At 45.2% G+C, this 18,914-nt stretch overlaps 1 protein-coding gene across 4 annotated transcripts in view; it reads left to right on the top strand.

Annotated features, from left to right (window-relative positions):
* The window catches only part of LOC122406417 (tensin-4-like), a 224,882-nt gene that overhangs the window by 122,154 nt on the left and 83,814 nt on the right, over positions 1–18,914 (top strand). For all 4 annotated transcript variants that reach the window (XM_043411858.1, XM_043411857.1, XM_043411855.1 and 1 more), the window contains one exon: positions 16,422–16,496. In XM_043411858.1, coding sequence (XP_043267793.1) covers positions 16,422–16,496 — 75 coding nt within the window. The remainder of the gene's footprint in view (positions 1–16,421; positions 16,497–18,914) is intronic.

Raw genomic sequence — 18,914 nt, 5'->3', positions numbered from 1 at the left:
TCCATTCTCACTGTTGTGTCTCCTTTATTCTCGGTCCAACGAGACGACATTCACTGAGATTATTGGGACCGACGAGTAGGCTCGCGCTGGTTGACGAAAGGTTATTACTTGTAGAGAAAACGCAGAGCGTCGAATTGCATGCATAATTAAACGTTCATTATTTATCCTCACATCCTTCAAGTATTATTCTTATCCATAAATATTTAACGAATCCTTCTCAACGGAAATGAGACCGTTTTTTATGAATTTCATTACAAGGAATATTGCTCGTTACGGAAGCACTTTTTTTTGCTGCTCCGTTGTCATTGGCGATCATCAACGAGACTTTTATCTCGATGATTATCTGGTGACAAATGCTCATTCATTGATGAGAATTGGCTCCACGAAGGCCAAGATTAATGTTTGAGTGCATGCAGAGGGAGAGAATAAGAAGCACGAATCTCTTCCAAATTCCGTCGTAACCGAATACTTACGAATGTTTACGTATTCTCGTTGCGTCAACTCGTTTCCTGTTTACCCGGTGGATATAAGTTACAAGTCGTTTCTCCCTCGTGGAATATATACCCGAGGAGTAAAAGTCTCGGCAAGCACCGAGGGGGGAGGGGTAGTTTTGGGAGGTTGTAGGAAGGCCCGCGAGTAGGTTAGTTGGCTATGAAGTACGAGAGCTTCGGGACAACGCGTCTTACAAGGTAGGGAAAGTAAACCTCGGGGAAACTTGAGAGAGCATGATGGAATAGAAGAGGCGGTTGTGGGGCTACGAGAGGGAAGGAGGAGGAGTGCACGGCGAGAGAGAGAAGGTGACGAAGGGTTGGGGGGCGATCTTGGCGAAGAAACGTGCAGACTTGCAAAGGGTAGGTTACTGTACAGCCTCGGAAACATGGAATAACAAAGCCCGGGCTCAACTCCGTGTGCAAGTTCCGCATCAAGCTCGCTTTTCATCCTCGTTTTCCCTCCTCGCTATTACCTACTCCCTGCAGTATCCTTTTTACTCTAAACCAAGAGAAACCGAATGAGGGCCAGAGAGCAAAAGCGAAAAAAAACGAGAGCGACGAGAGAGAAAGCTCGACCTCACCGCCAACAAAACGCCGCAGTCTACGTCGAGTCTGCAGTTCTCGGTATCCCTTGGGGTGGCCCACCTTTCCTCCTTTTTTCTACCCTCGCTTCCCAACCCTTTCGGAGCTCGCCTCTCCAGTCTGCTCTCTCCTCCTCGTTGTTCCGGGCTCGCATACCAATCGCCACTAAATCGTTTTGCGTATGGCTTGAGAAAACATTTTTTTCACCTCTTCTTCCGCTCTTCAAACGATCGCATTTCTTACGAAACAACGGAATCTGGAATGGGAAAGAAATCGAAATTAGTTCCGGGTGCTATCGTCCGGTTAGATAAAAAATCGAACAAATGAGAAAATCTTTCAAATCGATTCCCATACCAAAGCGGTCCATTCGTGCCCTCGTCGATTCAAAAACACATATATTCGACTCCAATAAAAGTGCGCTCCGCCCCAATAATACTTCTCGGGGTGGATACTCGATTGAAGTTTAATTTTGCGATCCTTGAAGTTGCCCGATCGCAAGGGAGGGAAGGATCCAAAGAATACAAATAAGAAAGAAGGAGAGCGAGAGAGAGAAACGTTCGGGAATATACTCACAATGGCTTCGTAAACTCATGATTATGTGCTCTCTCCCATTATTGTAATTTTCTTGTACTACTTGAGATGAGAGCTCGTCTCTCTGGTACTCGCCCTCTTCGCTTCATGCCAATCTTACAATAACGACGACCGGCGACTCCTCAAAGTCCCTTAAAGAATTAATTTTAATGCGTTCCACTCTCTTCGAGATCGCTTTGCATCTCCCTCTCTCTCTCTTTCTCTGGCTGTTACCATTGAATGGTACTCGAGGAAATAATTATCCTGTGGATGAAATAATAATTTTTCAGCCTCTCTCATCGTGACAGGCCATAAACTTGTCAAGATTGCGCCAATTTATCGAGAAGAAAAAAAAAGTTTTCGCTCTTTCAACAACTGCGCCAAGGAAGTTTCTTCCGTAAACAAAAATTGTGTGAAAAACTCGCGTTTTTCATTGTTTTCATTATTATTGGAAAATGTTTGCTTCGCTCAACGAATTATTGGAATCGAGAAAAGTTAACGCTCATTCCCGAGTCTTTTTAAATTCCCCTCGGTGCTCGGATAACGGTTGAGGAGCGTCGTACAACGGTCAAGGGAAGAGAAACAAGAGAAGATATCCTTATGGCGTGTGCAACTTCGACTCGCATTTCTCTCCATCCGCGTCCAGGGACGCACAAGATGTATAGAGCGTACTTTACTTTTCCAATCTCCTCTCTCCTCAATCCTCGGAGCTTTGCGTTGTCCTCCTCCCGTCCCTCCTCATCTCGAGAGAGGCACCATTAGCGGCTAATGATTCACGCAAATCGTTCCTCGCCCCCGCGTCCTTCGTGAATTTACAACTCTCCTTGGATGTATACAACGACGTCGTTCTTCTCTCGCGCTCTCACCACTCGAGACTGAGAACTTCAACGATTACGAAACAACGAAGCAATTATTCTGCATTACACGAAGATACGACGAGAGTTGCACGAGTTTAACTCAAAACACTGACAAAAATAATAATGCGAGTGTATTTCTTGGCAGGTGATTAGTATCGGAGGAAGTTTAAATATTCGAGTGTCAAATGAAGGAACGAGAAGAAACGTCAAAATAGGATTTAACTTCCCAAGAAGCAGACGGTTCTTTCGCAATTAACACGCTCGAAAGTATCCCGGTGATATGTCACCAGGAATCGTTGATCATCGAACATTATTTTACTTTCTTCATTGCTCGACGTACCTGCATTGGGACTTTCAGGCGGAATGTGAGCTCACAGAATACGTAGACGAAGCTTATGAATTTTCCTCGCCACTCGAAGAAGCTCACTTTCCGTCCAGAACTTGGTTCGGTAATGCCAGAATAGTCATTTACTGCTAGCGGTGCGAGAATACCCGGTGAAAGAACAAGTTCCGAATCTTCAACGAGACTTTTCCCTCCCGAGATCTCATTGTCATCCCAAGACTCTCACTCGGCGCTATTAGCATCGGAGCGGCATAAATATCCCGGTGACCCCGTTCTCAAGCCTCAATATTCCCATAGCTTAGCAGACTTTCCGTGCTCCGCTCGGCTTTTTACCCTCTCAACGATTTTTCGAATGAAAGCCCAGAGCCGGCACTTTAACTCGTCTTCTTGGCTCCGTCTCGTGTTTAATATCGGTTATGACGTACCGAGAAGCGCTTTAAATATCCACCAAAGTTTGGCTTCCGCTCTGCAAATGTAATAACGAGCGGTGAAAAAAGCGAGTTGAGAGCGAGCGCGAGAAGTTGGAGAACGATCTGGCCTTATTGGGTCAAAAAATCGATTTTTCTCGTAAATTCTCGTCGGAAAAAACGTCTTGAGAATCTTCGTGGTTCCAGGTCAGAACTTTGAATATTACCAGAGCGCTATGAAGAACTTCCTACCTGTACACGAGCAGGCGTGAGCTCCGCATTCTTGGGATGGCGGCTCTCGGAAGGGCTTTTCAAAGTTGGCATGAGGTAATTTCGGAGAATATTCGCTCGATCGTTTCAAAATTTTGTAATACTTCGAGTCGGTATTTTTCGTCGTTGCGGTGGATCCCTTAAACCAGCTCAATTCGAATGCTCGTGTGGACCCCTTCTTATTTCGTAATAAAACACATACGCAGAATTTGAGTTTTCAGGTTCTAAAGCAAGATTCCCCTTCAGAAGTGAAGTACGAAATGAAATGATGAATACGCACGAAGGTATAACGAGCACGAAAGGAAACAAAATTTGTTCCTCCGCCTAATATGAAAAGGGCTTTTTCCAGCTGCGAAAGCGAGGCGAATACTTCATCGTTCCACAACAAACACAAAGAATAATTGCACACAAGCTGTTTCCCTCCACTGGCCGTTGGTCTCGATGCACAATAACGAAAGCTCATTCGAATGATGACTTTTCAGTATTTCATAATTTCTCCCAAGTTTTTCTCCCCACCCGATGCATCGACTCTTACGCAACCGCATTGTAAAGCGCTCTCTCGCGTTTCGCTCGCGCAGTATTATTTTTCAAGCCTCACGTTCAGAGGATATAATTGCCACGTGATATGATTCTCGTTGATGTTGGCGAGTGTTGCGCTCATAAATATATATACGGAAGCTTTCCCGTTATCGCGAAAGTGCTGAGAGCGTAACAGAGGTCGCCCGAGGAAAGGATAATTAATTTTAATTATAACTACCATTACGCTGACCTTCCGCCTACGGTAAATATATGTATATGAATATATCTCTTCGGATGTACGTATACATAAATATAATGGCAAGAGGTACACGATGAATGTACAGCAAGCTGAGTATCCATATCCAGTTACGCCCACGGCATATCCGCGAGCGTTTTTCGCCGCCGTCTACGAGAACCAGCAGCCCCCCAGTGGCTTCTCCAGCCCTCTCTTTCCACTTCTGCACCTTACGCTGATTTATTATACGCTTCTACCTGGTCCTCGCTCTACCTACATGAGCCGTTTTAGCATTCATTGATTTATAGTATTTATAGACATTTTTCGATTCAAGTTCGGAGTGCTGTACACCGAGATCCGTGTATCGCGATAATGGAGCACAATTGTTAAGTCTTGAAAATTTCAAAATTACTGTCAATTCTATGCGCAATTTTATATTTTCTCACGATTCTCTGCGCCTCAGAGGCCCGAGAATCGTAATTACTTCCGGCGATATTGCGTTGATAAAATGCTAAATGAATCGGCGTACATGTTCGTCAAATTCCCTCCGAGCTCATAAAAAATTATGTGAAAATGCGAGGCGACGGGCCAAAGTGGATGCGAAATTTGCTCCGTACACGCGTCCACTTCGCGTCGCGTTAACTCGAATCTTCTCAGCTGCTGGTGTCATTCCCATCTTCTGAGGGAAAACATATCGGCACGTTATTAAATTCTTGTCTAATACGCCGGAATAATGGTGACGGAGGAGACCGAGCGAGCATCGGACGAGAGAATGCCACGCCCTCTGTATATCCAACCGAGTGAGTAACTACCCGGAGAGATAACTCTCGTATGCATATTACTGTACGCTGAGAATTGGCGGCCGGGGAGAAGGGCGCGAGCGGCCCGGTCCGTGGGAGCGTTCGCGTGCTCATACGCCTTTCGTCTTCCGCATCGAGCAAGTAAAGTAACTCGATGGTGTAAGTGTGATCCGTACGTGTTCAGAATGTCGGAGCACCTGATGCGGACACTTCGTCCCGCGCTAAATCGATCAAACACGTTATTAAATTTCACTACGGTGACTCGATTCGACTTTTTTTCCAACCGATCAAAGTTGATACGCGAATAATCTGGTTAGGGTGAAGGCATTTGCTGCGAACGAGAGATCTCGTCCGCAGCCACTTTGGGCGCCTTCGGACCGGAGCTTCTTTTCGTTCGAGTTATTAAAAGAAACTCGATGGCATCGTTTTGGGATCATTCCCGCAACTTCGAAAGTCTCTAAAACTTATGAAACTTTCGATGAACGCAACGCGATGACCGCGCAAAAAACTGCAACGCCCCCCCCACTCCAGTCTTCACATTGACATTTTGTTTCTCTTTTCCCCGTTATAAACCACGCCGACGCCCACTAACGATCGATTGATTGATGAATCAGGGGCGTGGTTAAACATCCGCGCCACGAAAAAAAGGTCAACGTCCGAATTCGAAGCAGATACGCCAGGGCTTCGTGTACGATGACAGCTAGGCTTGCACGCACTCAGCGCACAATCGTTAAACTATCCAAGAGGTTTAACGACTGACTAATGGTTACGAGTAACGAGAACGTGTCGGCGTTCGCCGTCGATCGCTCCGACATATCGACGGGGTTCCTAGTGCGTTATTCTCCCCAAATATATATCTGTATGTATGTCTGTGTACTAGAACTACAGGGGATTCCGAGCCGAACTAATCAGTTGCTGTATTTTCAGGCATAATTGAAGAAACAATTGTTGTTTTCTAACAACGAAGGGCATCCTCCGTCTTCGCAATTTGCAGTCGACTTTCATGGTTGAGTGGAAACCAAAATGCGTCTTTTCCCCGACAGCTTTGTCTATAGAAATTCGTAAACAGAAACACTTTTTGGTTGGATTTTGATTTTCTTTCTCGTAACAAGCTTCTCGCTGCACACAAATTTCTCCGCCTTTTCCCTCCGTTTCTCCGATGAATTTATTCGACAGGTTTATCGGCGATTCTCAACCGGAATTAATGGATGGGATCGTTGTCGAAGGGCAATTCATTTCGCGCGAATTCTCCCATGCATATGTATTTCGAATGATTTTTTTTTTTTCGGAGAAATCGTAACGCATGCATTTGGACTACCGGAAAGGGGCAGCGACTCTCCTGTCCCCGGTACCGGAGCCCTTCCATCAATTGCCTCTTGCGAATCTCTCTCTCTCTCTCTTTCTCTCTCGTTCATTATTTCTCGTTCCGTTTTTTTGCTACTTTTTATTTCCCCAACGACCGCATTACACATACACGCGCGTCGCGAACGATTTTGTTTTTCTATAATTGCTCACGCGATTCTGATTCTCCAGCTACATAACCGTATGGAGCGTTTTATAACGAATCGTCGTGCTAACGTTTTGTTTCATTTTATTGTGTCGGTTTTCAGCGTCACTGCGCGAATCCTCCGGCAACGTTGGCCACATTTTTCAGTGATTTGGCAAGTTTTTGGCGTTCTTTGATCCAAATTTCTGGGATTTTTACAATTCCCTGCTACAACCGAAGCGACCCATATTTATGTGCACAAACGAGAGTGCAATGGGAATGACTCATTCCTGTATAATGTGCCGGATCCGAGTTCTCCTCCTCATTTTATTTCCTCGTCGAACTGTAACGCTACGTAACGATGGGAATAATAAAATTTATTGCAATCCTGTCGAACGATCGAGGGTGCCGGGCCGAATTTCGTTAGCGTTTCGCAAAAACTTCCGGTTACGAGTTCGCTGTGTTACGCGTGTCACAAAATATAAAAATGTATACCGTTGGCTATTATATTTCAATGTGATTCATTCGACGTTCACTGATTCGCGAGTGAATCGGACCTGGAAATAGTCCAATTCATTACGGAACGAGAAAATATTTGTTTGTAAACACGATCGATTATTCTACAAAATCGCTGTCGCGGACGTTGGAAGGCCAACAATCAAGAACTGTCGAAACAACGACGCGATCATTTTTATTCCATTAAAAAAAAAAATTATCAACGATGAAAAGAACCGCCACGACTGCCAAACGCGAACGAAAATCCCAACTTTTCTCTCTCACCCTCGACGGACCATTCTTTTCCATCAGAATATCACGTCAGGAGAAAATCGAATTTCCACTCAACCGGTAATCAACAGTAATCATTGCAAACTAGATTTCTCCATTCGAGTTGACGTGTATCATTTTCAGAGGGGAATATCGTTGGCGATATTATCGTTTTGCATAAACGAATATGTATGCGTATCGAATCATGCACGTAGCCCGCGATCCCATTTTCCGCGCTCAATTTTCCGCGAGTACACGAAATATACGCACTCGTGGCTTCGATACGTTGTGTGCACATCGATCCTCGATCGGTCTCATGTATTCCGAATTAACAAGGCGTGCGGCTTCTGTTGTTTTTAACAAAAACATTTCAATCGGATAACAGACGAATACGAATCGAGGCGAACGAAAAGTTAAACATTGACGTTGGAAGCAGCAGGTTGAGAAGGCGGAGGGGGATGTGGGAAAAGCATGCGGAGGGTTAAAATTCTTCGTTTCATTTGCATAATCTCGACGTAAATTTGACTACTTTTGAGCGGAACGTCAGTGATGAGAAAAAAAAGGGACATTAACCCTCTTTCATGTCCTTTTCCTCCCCTCTGGTAGCTAACCGATGTTCACAATTGAGTTGCAGCAAATGGAAATTCCTTTTCGTTCGAAATAAAGCGATCCTTTTGTACTCGACATTTGTGTCGAAATATTCGTTTTTTTCTTCTCTCTCTCTCTCTCTCTCTCTCTCTCTCGGTTCTAGCGCGTCAATCAGCTGATGACTGTTCCGTTACGCGCCCTATTACGTTTGTAAATAGCCACCCCCCTGGCCATCGCGACGAGGGGGAGTCTGCATTGCAGGGTCGAGAGAATGCCTCGTGTGACTGGCGATGGTGATGCGGTGGCTTTCAGCTAATGCTTTTTGATGCCACTGTGAAAATGGTTGTTCGTGCAGGGTGCTGATAGTGGGTAATAGTAGTGGTCAGCTCTGTCGATCCGATAGACCATCCTCGACTGTCTATCTCCTGTACATCAATGAAAAAGGGAGTGAGAGAGAGAACGAGGCGAGGGTGTTACCGATCGATTTGTATAGCCATTTGATTTGGCTTGCCTAGAAAGCCAAAGTGTGTATGACGTATAGATTGGTAAGGCGCACGATATATCTGGCTTATCCCTATCACAAACATCGCACCCAGAAACACCGACGTTCTTTGCTCCGTGGTGGGATGATCGCTCCTGAAAAAGGCGGGTTTCCCGTCTAAAAGTTTCAGACGTTTAACTCGAACCGCCAGTTGGAACAGAAAAAAGTGAGATTCATGGAGTCTCTCGTCGCGGCAGAGTTATGAAAACTCGGCTCATCCACAGCTGTCAGTCCGAACGATTGTGCTTGCACTCACGCAAGAACCCTCTGCGTTTCATCGAGAAGCTAGTTCGTCAGTCAATATGGGATGTAAGTGCTGCAGCTGGAGACGCATTCATCTCCGCTTGTACTACACATCTGTGTAACGGATACGAGGCGTTTCGTGTGGAACGCGACGGCTGCGAGCCTCGAAGAGCGACTTCATTTTTCGTTGAGGCGACTTTCCCTTTTGTTTTTTGGCTGTAAAAACAATTCTTTTTCCTTTTTCACTTTTTTCTGTCGTGTTTTTCGTGTTTCGTGATATGAACGCATCGACGAATGAGTTTATTTATTTTTCTTCCGAAGAACGAAAAACTTCACGGTTGCGCTGCTTAAACTTTGACGACTTTGGTTATGATTTGTGAAATTTTCGAAAACTTTTTGTATATACAATCGTCTCAAATGTTGTTTTCAAAATATTTTTTAACGAGGCCTTCGAATAGGACGACCCACGCGATATCGTGAGCAAAATGCATTAGATCCACGGTGAATCTACAGAAGAAAACCTGACTCGTCGAATACCTCCAAGAAATTCATATCCATTCGCTGTCAACGGGTCTTCGCCTGCCTCGTATCGTTCTTTGATATGACACAAAATCCACTTCTCCATTGGAGAATTTTTAGAAATTCTTCTCTGTGACACACGTGGGCGCTGGGGAAACGAGTGAAACAAGCTCGTGTGGCTTTTGCTTTGGCTATACAGTGCATAACTCATCGCGGCTGAAGAGATTCGTCTCCATTAGAGACAGCTCTCGTCTGGCTTATATCCATGGCAACCCGCGGCGTTTGGATCAGTAGTGCCGAGACTGATGCTGCTTTTCTCCCGGGCACACGTGCGTCCATACCGATATTATATATTCCCTATTTTATGATGTAAACTGCATGCACGCCACGCGGTCTATATGATAGCACCTGAGAGAAGCTCGATTACTTCATTAACTCAAAAAGCTAATGGATTTTAATTATTTCAAATTCTCTCGTTTTTCAACGTTATCGATCATTCCAGAATTGTCAAACTCGTACAATGTATTTTTTTCTTTCGATTTTGTTAATCTGCTATCAGAGTATTTCGTTAAAAGCTCTCAGTCAATTCAAAGTTTTTTTGGCGCACCGTATTTTTACAAGAGGAACGAGATTCCGCAGCAGAATTGTTTTTCCAGCGATATATCGTTCGTGAATTTATCAACGCAGAAACAAGATATTTCGAGCGACCGTCACTCGAGTGAAGCTCTGCGCACGCATTTTTTGAACCGATGTACCAACTTTTCCTGGGCCTGGGAAAACTCGAAAATAATAGCGTTAATCGTAGAACCGGGAATCCTTCAGGAAATGAAATTGTTTGAACGGTTTGACGATAGAACGTGAGGGAGATTTAGAATTTTGTTGCCTGCAAAAGTTTCGAAATTATATTCGTACAGTTACCGTGGCTGTGGAGACGCGCGAGGCACGTACCTGTATATTTTCCTTCCTACATCTCACGCCGATCGGTTTAATTTCCGTCCGTTATTTCCGATACCTGTCCGTATCCGTCAGACGCCAGTACATTTCATAATGGCGGATTAAAACGAGAAATGGCGAATGCTCGTATATAGAATATTTGAAGGGGGTTAAAACGGTGAGAAAGCTCGACTGCTCTGCTGGGAAAGGGAATAAGCTATAAAGCATCGGTACATCGGCTTCGCGAAGCTTTCGTTGTACACGAGGATCTCCGGGGCGGAGCGGGGGGCCAAGAGGAGAGGCAGAAATCCTCTGGCCTTCTCGTTACAACGTTTTGCTTTTATTTAGCAAGCCTGTACCATCCGGGCAAATGCCTTTTTTTTCCGCCAACTTTTATTTTATCGAAATATCGTTCATCGTATTAGTGAGCACGTCTGTGCATTAAATACGTCATACATCATGCATCTGTGCGAGTCAATGTAGCGCAATAACCCGCGAGCGTATCGTCCATGGACGCACACGGATTCAGGAGCTCGCGTATCGAGTCGTCTCTTGTGCATGTTAACTCCAATCGCCATTCGAGCTTTCTCCCGTTTTCCATGTACCTGCATTTTCTTTCGTCAACAAAACAAACTTTTTCCATCGATTTTAAACCACTCGGTTTTTTTTCCTCTCATTTTATATATTCACCGCTGCAGCTCGAAATAATTCCCATTCTACTTTCGAGGCATGCATGGAAATGGATTTTCAATAAAATCTATTTCTACCGATCGAGGACACTTTTATTCTAAGAATATTCACCGCGTCGGTTCAATGGACGAGCCGAAAGCGACGGTATCCTGTGAATGAATTATTCGATTATTCATTCCGGGCGGGGCCAATCGAGCATTGAAATATCTCCACTGGATTCTATTTCGCGGGTCACTATATCGAAAAAGCGCTTATTTTAGCGAGAGAAGCATTCCAGTAACCCCGATAATAGCTTCATAAATGTTACAAGAATCTGGTCGTATCTCTATTTATGTATTCAATCATAGGGTTACTTGAAATTTCGATAAACCTTTCATGGACGGAAATCTCAAGATTACGGAAAAGAAGCGAACCTTGATTCACGACTTTCAATAAAAATCAGCAGTCGCGTCTTCCGTTTACCTTCCGCAATGTTTCCTCAGCTCAGTACCGACGAGAAACCTGATTCGTCGATCCTCATTACAGAATGATTTTCTCGTTGTTACATATATCGCCGTGCTCAAAGAATACGCGATTCGACGAACGTCGAGTTATCGCGTAACGGAATCCTGTTTCCCTACAGCGAGCAAGCTTTGCGCCGTATTGAAGCTGAGACGGTGTTTAATTGCGAAAGCTTCAGACGTAGAATGTGCTGAAGGACCTCAGGCGTATCGCGCGCGAGATGAAAGAGGAAAGCGGGCGGGGAGGGCTTCGGATCCAGCAATTAGAAGCCGAAATCATGAATAGGCGCGGTGCAGTGACGCTGTACGAAAGGGCTGCCAACTGTCTGTATTAAGGAATCGTATGCGTGTGAAAATGAAAATAGGTAGTGTCATAGGAAATAATGGGTGAGCGGAGATGCGACTGTACGACGAGGATTTCAATGAATTGGAGCGTCTCTCTTCAATGCCAGGGAACAAAGAGCATCGACATAAATAAGAGGTGTCGCGTTGAATCGCAGTCCAATCAGTGAATTCAAGCCATCAACAATTTACGTACCTTGTGATACTCGGCCTAATATTTCACGCGTTTCCAATTGTTTTCAAGCATATTTTTCCTTTGTGCTAGGTTTTGCGTCTGTTATTTCGACGCCGCATTCGCTCAGCCGTCGACTGACGAGAGATAATCTGGTTGGACAATCGATCGGCTGCTTCTTGATGCTCGATGAACTGGGCTGGTCGATGAGAAATTTATGCATTGTTTTACGCACAAGTTCATGCGCGGCCGAAATTACCACAACGGATGAGAATTCATTGTTCCATGAAAAACGGGAGATCGGTTGTTTAACGATAAACGAAATTAGAACCGAATAGACCCAAAGGGCATATTCGATTAAGCCAATGAATCGAGTTGGAATCCAGCTTATCTGCACCGTGGCTTCATCACGTGTGCCAAAAGCTTGGGAGACTCCTCCATGCGGGCGAAACCTCGCTACGAAATCTGGTTAGGCAAAGCTCATGAGAGTTTGTGTTTAGTTTTAAAACCCTTCTGAAAAGCCTGGCTGCTTTTCCTGGCGCCGTGTCCCCAGAGTTACGATTTTCCTGAGCTTCCACCCTCCTCGAAGCCAAAAAGTTGCCTGCTGGTCACAAAAAAATCATCGGTCCTTCACGACTCTACGAAGCCTGGAGTATTCGAATATTTAAAGATTCCAAATTTCACGTCACGAAAAGATTTTCTCACCGAATAAGAAAAACATTCGCTTCCGGTCTCTGGGTAAATCGATTTCACCGAAAAATAATCAAAAAATTGGATACAGAGGAAAAAAATATCTTCCAAAGTTAGTGAATTGCGTGAATTCCAAAAGCTTGAACTCTCATACATTGGACACGTGAAAGCCGAATGAAGAGTGGCGTGGTTTGTTACCGCAGCGAATCGAATTAGCCATTTCCCTGCCCATCGAGCTCTGCCATCATTGTTTCAACTGTTTCGACGGACGCAATCATTCACCAGTGACGAGCAACACGAATACGAATATTCTCTGAATTCCAAAGTCAAATGGCAGATGAAAAAAACGCATTTAAAAGCCGTTAATAGTTAACTCAAGAATTAAAGCGCTGCCCCTTTCAACCCTCACGTGTCTAAAGACTTTCAAGCTAACTGAGAACGGTGCCATTGGACGCTTTGACGTGGGTATATCAGCACTTGAACTCTGGGAACTATCCCTGATTTATAATGCACCCTTGACACGCGTGAGCGAGGCCAGCAGTCATTTGCAGAAACGAAACCTCGAATAAATTCATAAATTCGTCGCTCGTTTCACCAGTAGATCGGGCGTGTCATCTAATCCATACTAAAAGAACGTCCCAACGCGGTGGCAAGAGGCGGAACACACCCTCCTTTTCCTTGTAATGGACGATATCTGATGCAGCCCGAAACCCCCTGATCTGATGGGGGCAAACCAAACTGACGAAGTGAAAAGGCACCGTAACCAAGTAGCTCAACGCTGCTGCTTCGCTCGACGACATAGAGATGAGTCATTCAATCGGATCGATTTCCACGATCCATTTGGAATCTCGTTAATTAAAAAGAAAGCAAAACTTTGGTAGCAACTGAGTTAGAGGCAAGGAAATGGCTAAGAAATTGCATTTATTTGTGGAACAGTACAGCAGGATCATGATCGGATAAGTGCACGATGGCAGACACTCCGATCGAAATTATTCCTACACGTAGAATCTATTCATTAGTGATATTCTTGAAGTTTCTCCTTTCGAATTGGAGCGTGAGCGAATCCCCCAGCTTGATGGAGGTACGAAAAAACGACCTCGGAATCAATGGCTCTGGATCTCTAAATCTCTTCTTTTCTTTAGACTTGTTCAACTGCAGCAGAAAGTGGCGTGGGTTGATCTCTTCTTGTTGGATGGTGATGCACTGCGCTTCCCTATCCGTTTGGCTAGTCGTAGTAGTAGTACCAGGAGCCCCGTCCCCGGGCCGTGCTTTTTCTTCGAACAGGGCTTTTTCTCTGTAACCGACAAACCAATTATCCTCGCTGGCATTTCGCGTCGACAGCAGCAGCAGCAGCAGCAGCAGCGATCGCAGAAGGGGATTTTCGATAAGAAAAAGGGAAGCGTGGCGTGTATCTTAAGGTTGTCGGCTTTTCGGTATTCCGGCTCATTCCTAAGATCGGCATTCGGTAAAGCAAACGAAAAACGGACGGGAAAATATTCGAAGCATTTCAGACTGCAGCGAGTTGTGCATACGTACGCCAACGTGAAAATAAAATATCGCTGGTGCGTACGGAACAAAAATGCTTGGAGGGTGGGGATCGAGTGACGGATGAAAAAAATTGAAATGACCGAGCAGTATAGTGATACGTGTGATTCTGCGGGATCGACGAGAATTCGTTCTCTGATATGTGATACTGACATTGATGCGATGTGGCGGCTCCAGTGAAGCAAAAAAAGCATCGGACAGAATATTTCTAGAGCTCAATTGACCCGAATGAAGTGACACGTTGCGAATTCTCGACTGACGACATGAAAAATATTTTTCACTTTGTTGACCCCCATAATGGACTTGTCCGTTGGACGGATATCAGTGGTATTTCTACTTCGGTAATTAAACAGTCGCCATGAAACGTAAAGGTTGCCATATGACCGAGGAAACGTGTTATTTTTTCCCTGAAACAATGATGGGCTCAATCTGCCACGGAGCCTTTATGACAGAAGGGGCCTGTAAGCTCAACATGTCTGACGAAAAAATGAATGCGAGGAGCACGAACCTGTAATGTGTCAAAAGAAATCATATTTCACGGGAGCAACGTGCCGGAGAGCGTACGACAAATGAGAAGGAACAGTCAAAGAAAGCTGGAAAAAATATGAAAGAACGTGTTGGAATAAGCAGAGTAAACGTGCAGGAGTTTAAAAGACCGCTGTACGTTAGTACGAAGAGACCAGTTTGGTTCTGCGCTCGGTACACGCACCCGAATAAACTTAATGCTTGTGTATACACTTTGTTGCGGAACGCCACTAGCCACAGCGAGTTATCTCACGCTCGTTTACTCTCTTTCTATTTTTCGGTGCGTCTTGATCGTTTTTTCTGCGACTCGTGTGAGCGGATACTGCTGCAGGCTGCCTGGACGGGGAATACACTCGGCAAGTTTTTAATCACCCCTCGTTTGAACAAAGCTGCCGAGCCAATGGGTGTATTTTAAAAGGACGCAAAACCCGACGAAGCACAACGGCTCCTCTTTACTAGCAGTGCCAACCTCCGTCTCTTTAGCTTAACCCTCCATTCCTTCTTTCAACTCCACCATCCAGTCTCATCCTCGGGCTCGCTCGTTTCATCCGATTCTTCTCCCCGAGCCTCATTTTTTTCTCGGTTATTAGAACGATCCAATCATTCTCCCAACAGGCTTTGACACACTTCGTCCCTTCCAGGAGCCGGAGCGAATATTATATGAGAAGAACACAAACTGTTTACAAAGTATCGCGGTGCAGCGGTGAAAGATCATTTCAGAGCTCGGAACTATGAAAAGTTGTTTCTCTTGACAGCTTCGTACGAAGTCATCGAAGAGCCTCGAGGCCCGGTTCTCGCTCCTTCCTCATACCACAATGAAGACCCTACGGCCGCAATACTCTTAATGAATTCTTCCTTTCCTCGGGATTCCGTTACGTATGACGTTCACCCCGTGCCCAGCGACGATTTAGCCTCGAGGTTGACGTCTCCGGATTCCCAGCCTTGTTCTGTCCCACTTCATAACGCGTATATTCATCTTCGGAATGAAAACTTTTGGTGGAGCGGAAGCACGAGTAATGAAGAGAACGGCCTGCGTTTTTCCAAACATTATCTGCGTGGCTACAATAATTCTTGGTGCGGTTCAACTCCGAGGCGGAGCAGTCAGAGTTTGTCAGAAGTTCGAGCAAAGAATGGGCATCCTCGGGGGGTGTTCTTCGAGGCAAAACGGACCTTTAGTGTTGTAATTACTGCAACAGCCATCGCCACACACACCAAACGAATATTGCGATGAAGACGAAGGGAATGTATACCGACGGGGCGCGGAGCTACCCCGGTGGGTCCGAAGACAATGGGAGACTCCCCTCGCGTTATCCGAGGAAATTTTTCATCCACTGTCTACTAGAGTTCGTACGATCTCCACCTTCCCACCAATAGCAGCGCTCGCTGGTGCGCCTTCGCTTGTTCTAGCCTTTTCCATCTTATCGTTGCCTCCTTCCCCGTATCGCTGTTGTTTTTTGCTGTTGTCTTTTTAGTCGCTGGCGCTCGCTTTGCCAACTTTTCAATTCTGAGATTAGGCTACACGGTTTGTGCCGCTGTCACGTAACACGGAGCCTACGGTACTTGCGGCCTCGGAGTTCCCTTCGCCCAAGTGTCTTTTTCCTTTGCCCGAAAGAAAGAGTTTTATGGTTTATCGAGAGAAAAAGTGCCAGCAGTCCGAAAGCAGCTGCTCTTTCCTCAAGTTCTTTTTGTCAGGAGATTTTTACCAGCAACGAAACTCCGCGTTGGGCTTGACTCGTTTATTTTTTACTCGAACGTTCCTATCTTTTCATCGTTATAATTGACTGAATTTTCGTCTCTTTGTGTTTCAGTACAGCGATCGATCTACAGCAGTTCTCCTGATCGTTTCTCTGGCCGGAATCAAAGTATGCAGCCCCGATGGAAAAGTGAGTGATTCTGAGTTACTTTAGTACGATACTTTACTAAGGCGGAGGCGGTAGACCGCGAATTTTGGCTAAGCTTTAACCGCCAAGTGTTCTCTCGTTTTCGACTGGTCTGGGCCTCGAAAAAACGGTACGAGCAGATGAAGAGAGCCAACCGAAAAAGAAACGCAGGTGGAAAAAAAGAAATCAGTGGGTATTCGCGCGGGCGTGCTTTTTTCCAGAGCCTCGAAGAAGCACCCTAGCAAGCTGAGGTACAAAGAAACTCGGTCAAGCTGTACACGAGCGTCGAAATTGTGCGGTGGTCTGAGAGCCCCAGAAGCAAAAGCTCTTTGCACCAGAGAGCCGTGTTCTCACATACCTACAACTCGTTTTTCATTTATATGCTTTACCATTTTTTGAGCTAGCCTTTCCTCGCTGTACGCCTTTATTTTACCCTCCATCCATTTTTCAATGGAGAATGCAGTTTCGCCCTGAAAAAAATGGCCATTCTTGTTTCACTCGTTGCTTCATGACACCGGGAGAGTCACGCGACTGCTAATAGGACAAAGTTGTGCATCTGAATTATTTTTTCCTTCACTAAATTTCACTATTGAAGCAAAACTTGGGAATATCCCTCAACCACGAAATTTGTAGATCCGACGACACTACGACGAATGGATATTGAAAAAAGGGTAGTTCCGAGGGCCGCTTCTTATTTTGATCACCCGGCCCCATGGGGCGTGCGTGGCGTTTTGTGATGATTGCCAGTGTGCCGAGAAGACTAATGTGACCCATGTCGCCGCTGGAACACGAGGAATATCGGTTCGGGGCTCCTGATTGATACTCTACATGCTTTCTATAGCCTTTTGTACTCTTTCGTAATCTCCAGAACTCCTACGGAAGATTTACTACCGGGAAAAGTCCCATTGAGCTTTCATTCGTTTTGCGGGGACGTGTATCCAAGAGAAATTCGAAAAAAACGTTCGTAATCAGTGTCATCGAATAACTCAGTAGCACAAAAACCTGACACTGCGAATCCACCCTTGAAATTTCCTCAATGGAACTTAACTTTTGGCCCTCGCCTTGAAAAACACCGCGAAATCCTTAAAATTACTCTCACCGCCTATAGAACCTCACGTTCATCAATCCATTCACGTATTTTTGGAATTTCGAGTCGCTGAGCAAACCCTAAAACGGCTCAGCAAACTCCATCGCCCCGAGCCCACCCCTGGAAGGGGGTGAAGTCATCGATATTTTTTGTTTTATCAGTATCAGAATGAGAATTTTAGTAGAAATAACAGAGACAAGAATCACTCTCTCCCTTGAGACCGCTAATGTAAGAACAAAATTGAGTACACAATTCGATGAACCGGAGTTGAACCACTGTAGTGGAGTGATCAGTTGTTACGAGACATGTCTAATTCTCTCACTGTCGTTTCTCTATGATGTACACGCTGTTGCTTCGAGCGAGATTTATGATCTCCCCTTGAGCCGGTTGGAGTAGGGATCGGGACGACGACGACGACAACGAATCCCTCGCATCCATGTTTCTAACCACTTGAGCTCGGATCCATGCGAAAGACAGTGAGAGAAATCCACTATAAGTGATTACGGTGTTTCGTAAGTCGCAGGGGTACGAAATACCCGTCACTCAGGCCAGCTTCTAAATCATTCGGGTATGTTCCGCACCCTTCGCCCTGGTGTTTTCATCTCTCTTTTCCTTATCCAACTTCTCTCATCTCATTGCATTCTGTCAAGTTGCCGGTTGTTAGGGCGAGTATCGTAAGAAAAATTCAAACGTTTACGAACGCACATTTCCCCCATTAATTCCACAGCTGTAATGTGCAATAAATAGTCAACTGGGAAACGAAGAGGGCATAAATATTGTCCCGGAAGTAGAGATAAAAAAATTGCGTACGCGGATGCAAGACGAAATCGAGGAGAACCGACTCGGCCCTCGCCACTCATTCTGCTTCCGTTGACTCTACCATCAACTTTTTATTGCAGTCCCGAGATTTATTAAGTTTCCGGTTTGTATACTCCGGTAACGCAAGTTTTATTGCCACTGCTGACGAGAGGAAAAAGCGTAAAAAACTTAAGCAAACTTGTACAAGACTAAAAGTATCACAGGAGCAACAGTGTACGCGAATCCGCTCTTCGCTAGAATTTTCTCTCGTCAAATTATCGGTTCGTAAATTTCTCCGGATCTTTCCCTTCCTCCGCTCCCCTTCGGCTCCGTCCTCCTGTTTCCCTTAACTGGCATATCCACGAAACAACTTTTCTAATATTTCTAAACGGCGCGGAGCGCTCTTCCTACTTTTTTACTCAACCGATCTTCCTCAATCCAGCAAAGTGTAGCGTCTGTCTTGATAACGCTTCTTTCACTCGTATCATTTTTTTCTTCGAGCCACCATTCGACGACACCCGGTTACGCATAGTTTC

Source organism: Venturia canescens, chromosome 2 (genome assembly GCF_019457755.1).
Source record: "Venturia canescens isolate UGA chromosome 2, ASM1945775v1, whole genome shotgun sequence".
Lineage (NCBI taxonomy): Eukaryota > Metazoa > Arthropoda > Insecta > Hymenoptera > Ichneumonidae > Venturia > Venturia canescens.
The sequence above is the reverse complement of the archived record's forward strand: the minus strand, read 5'-3'. Positions and strand labels throughout refer to the sequence as shown.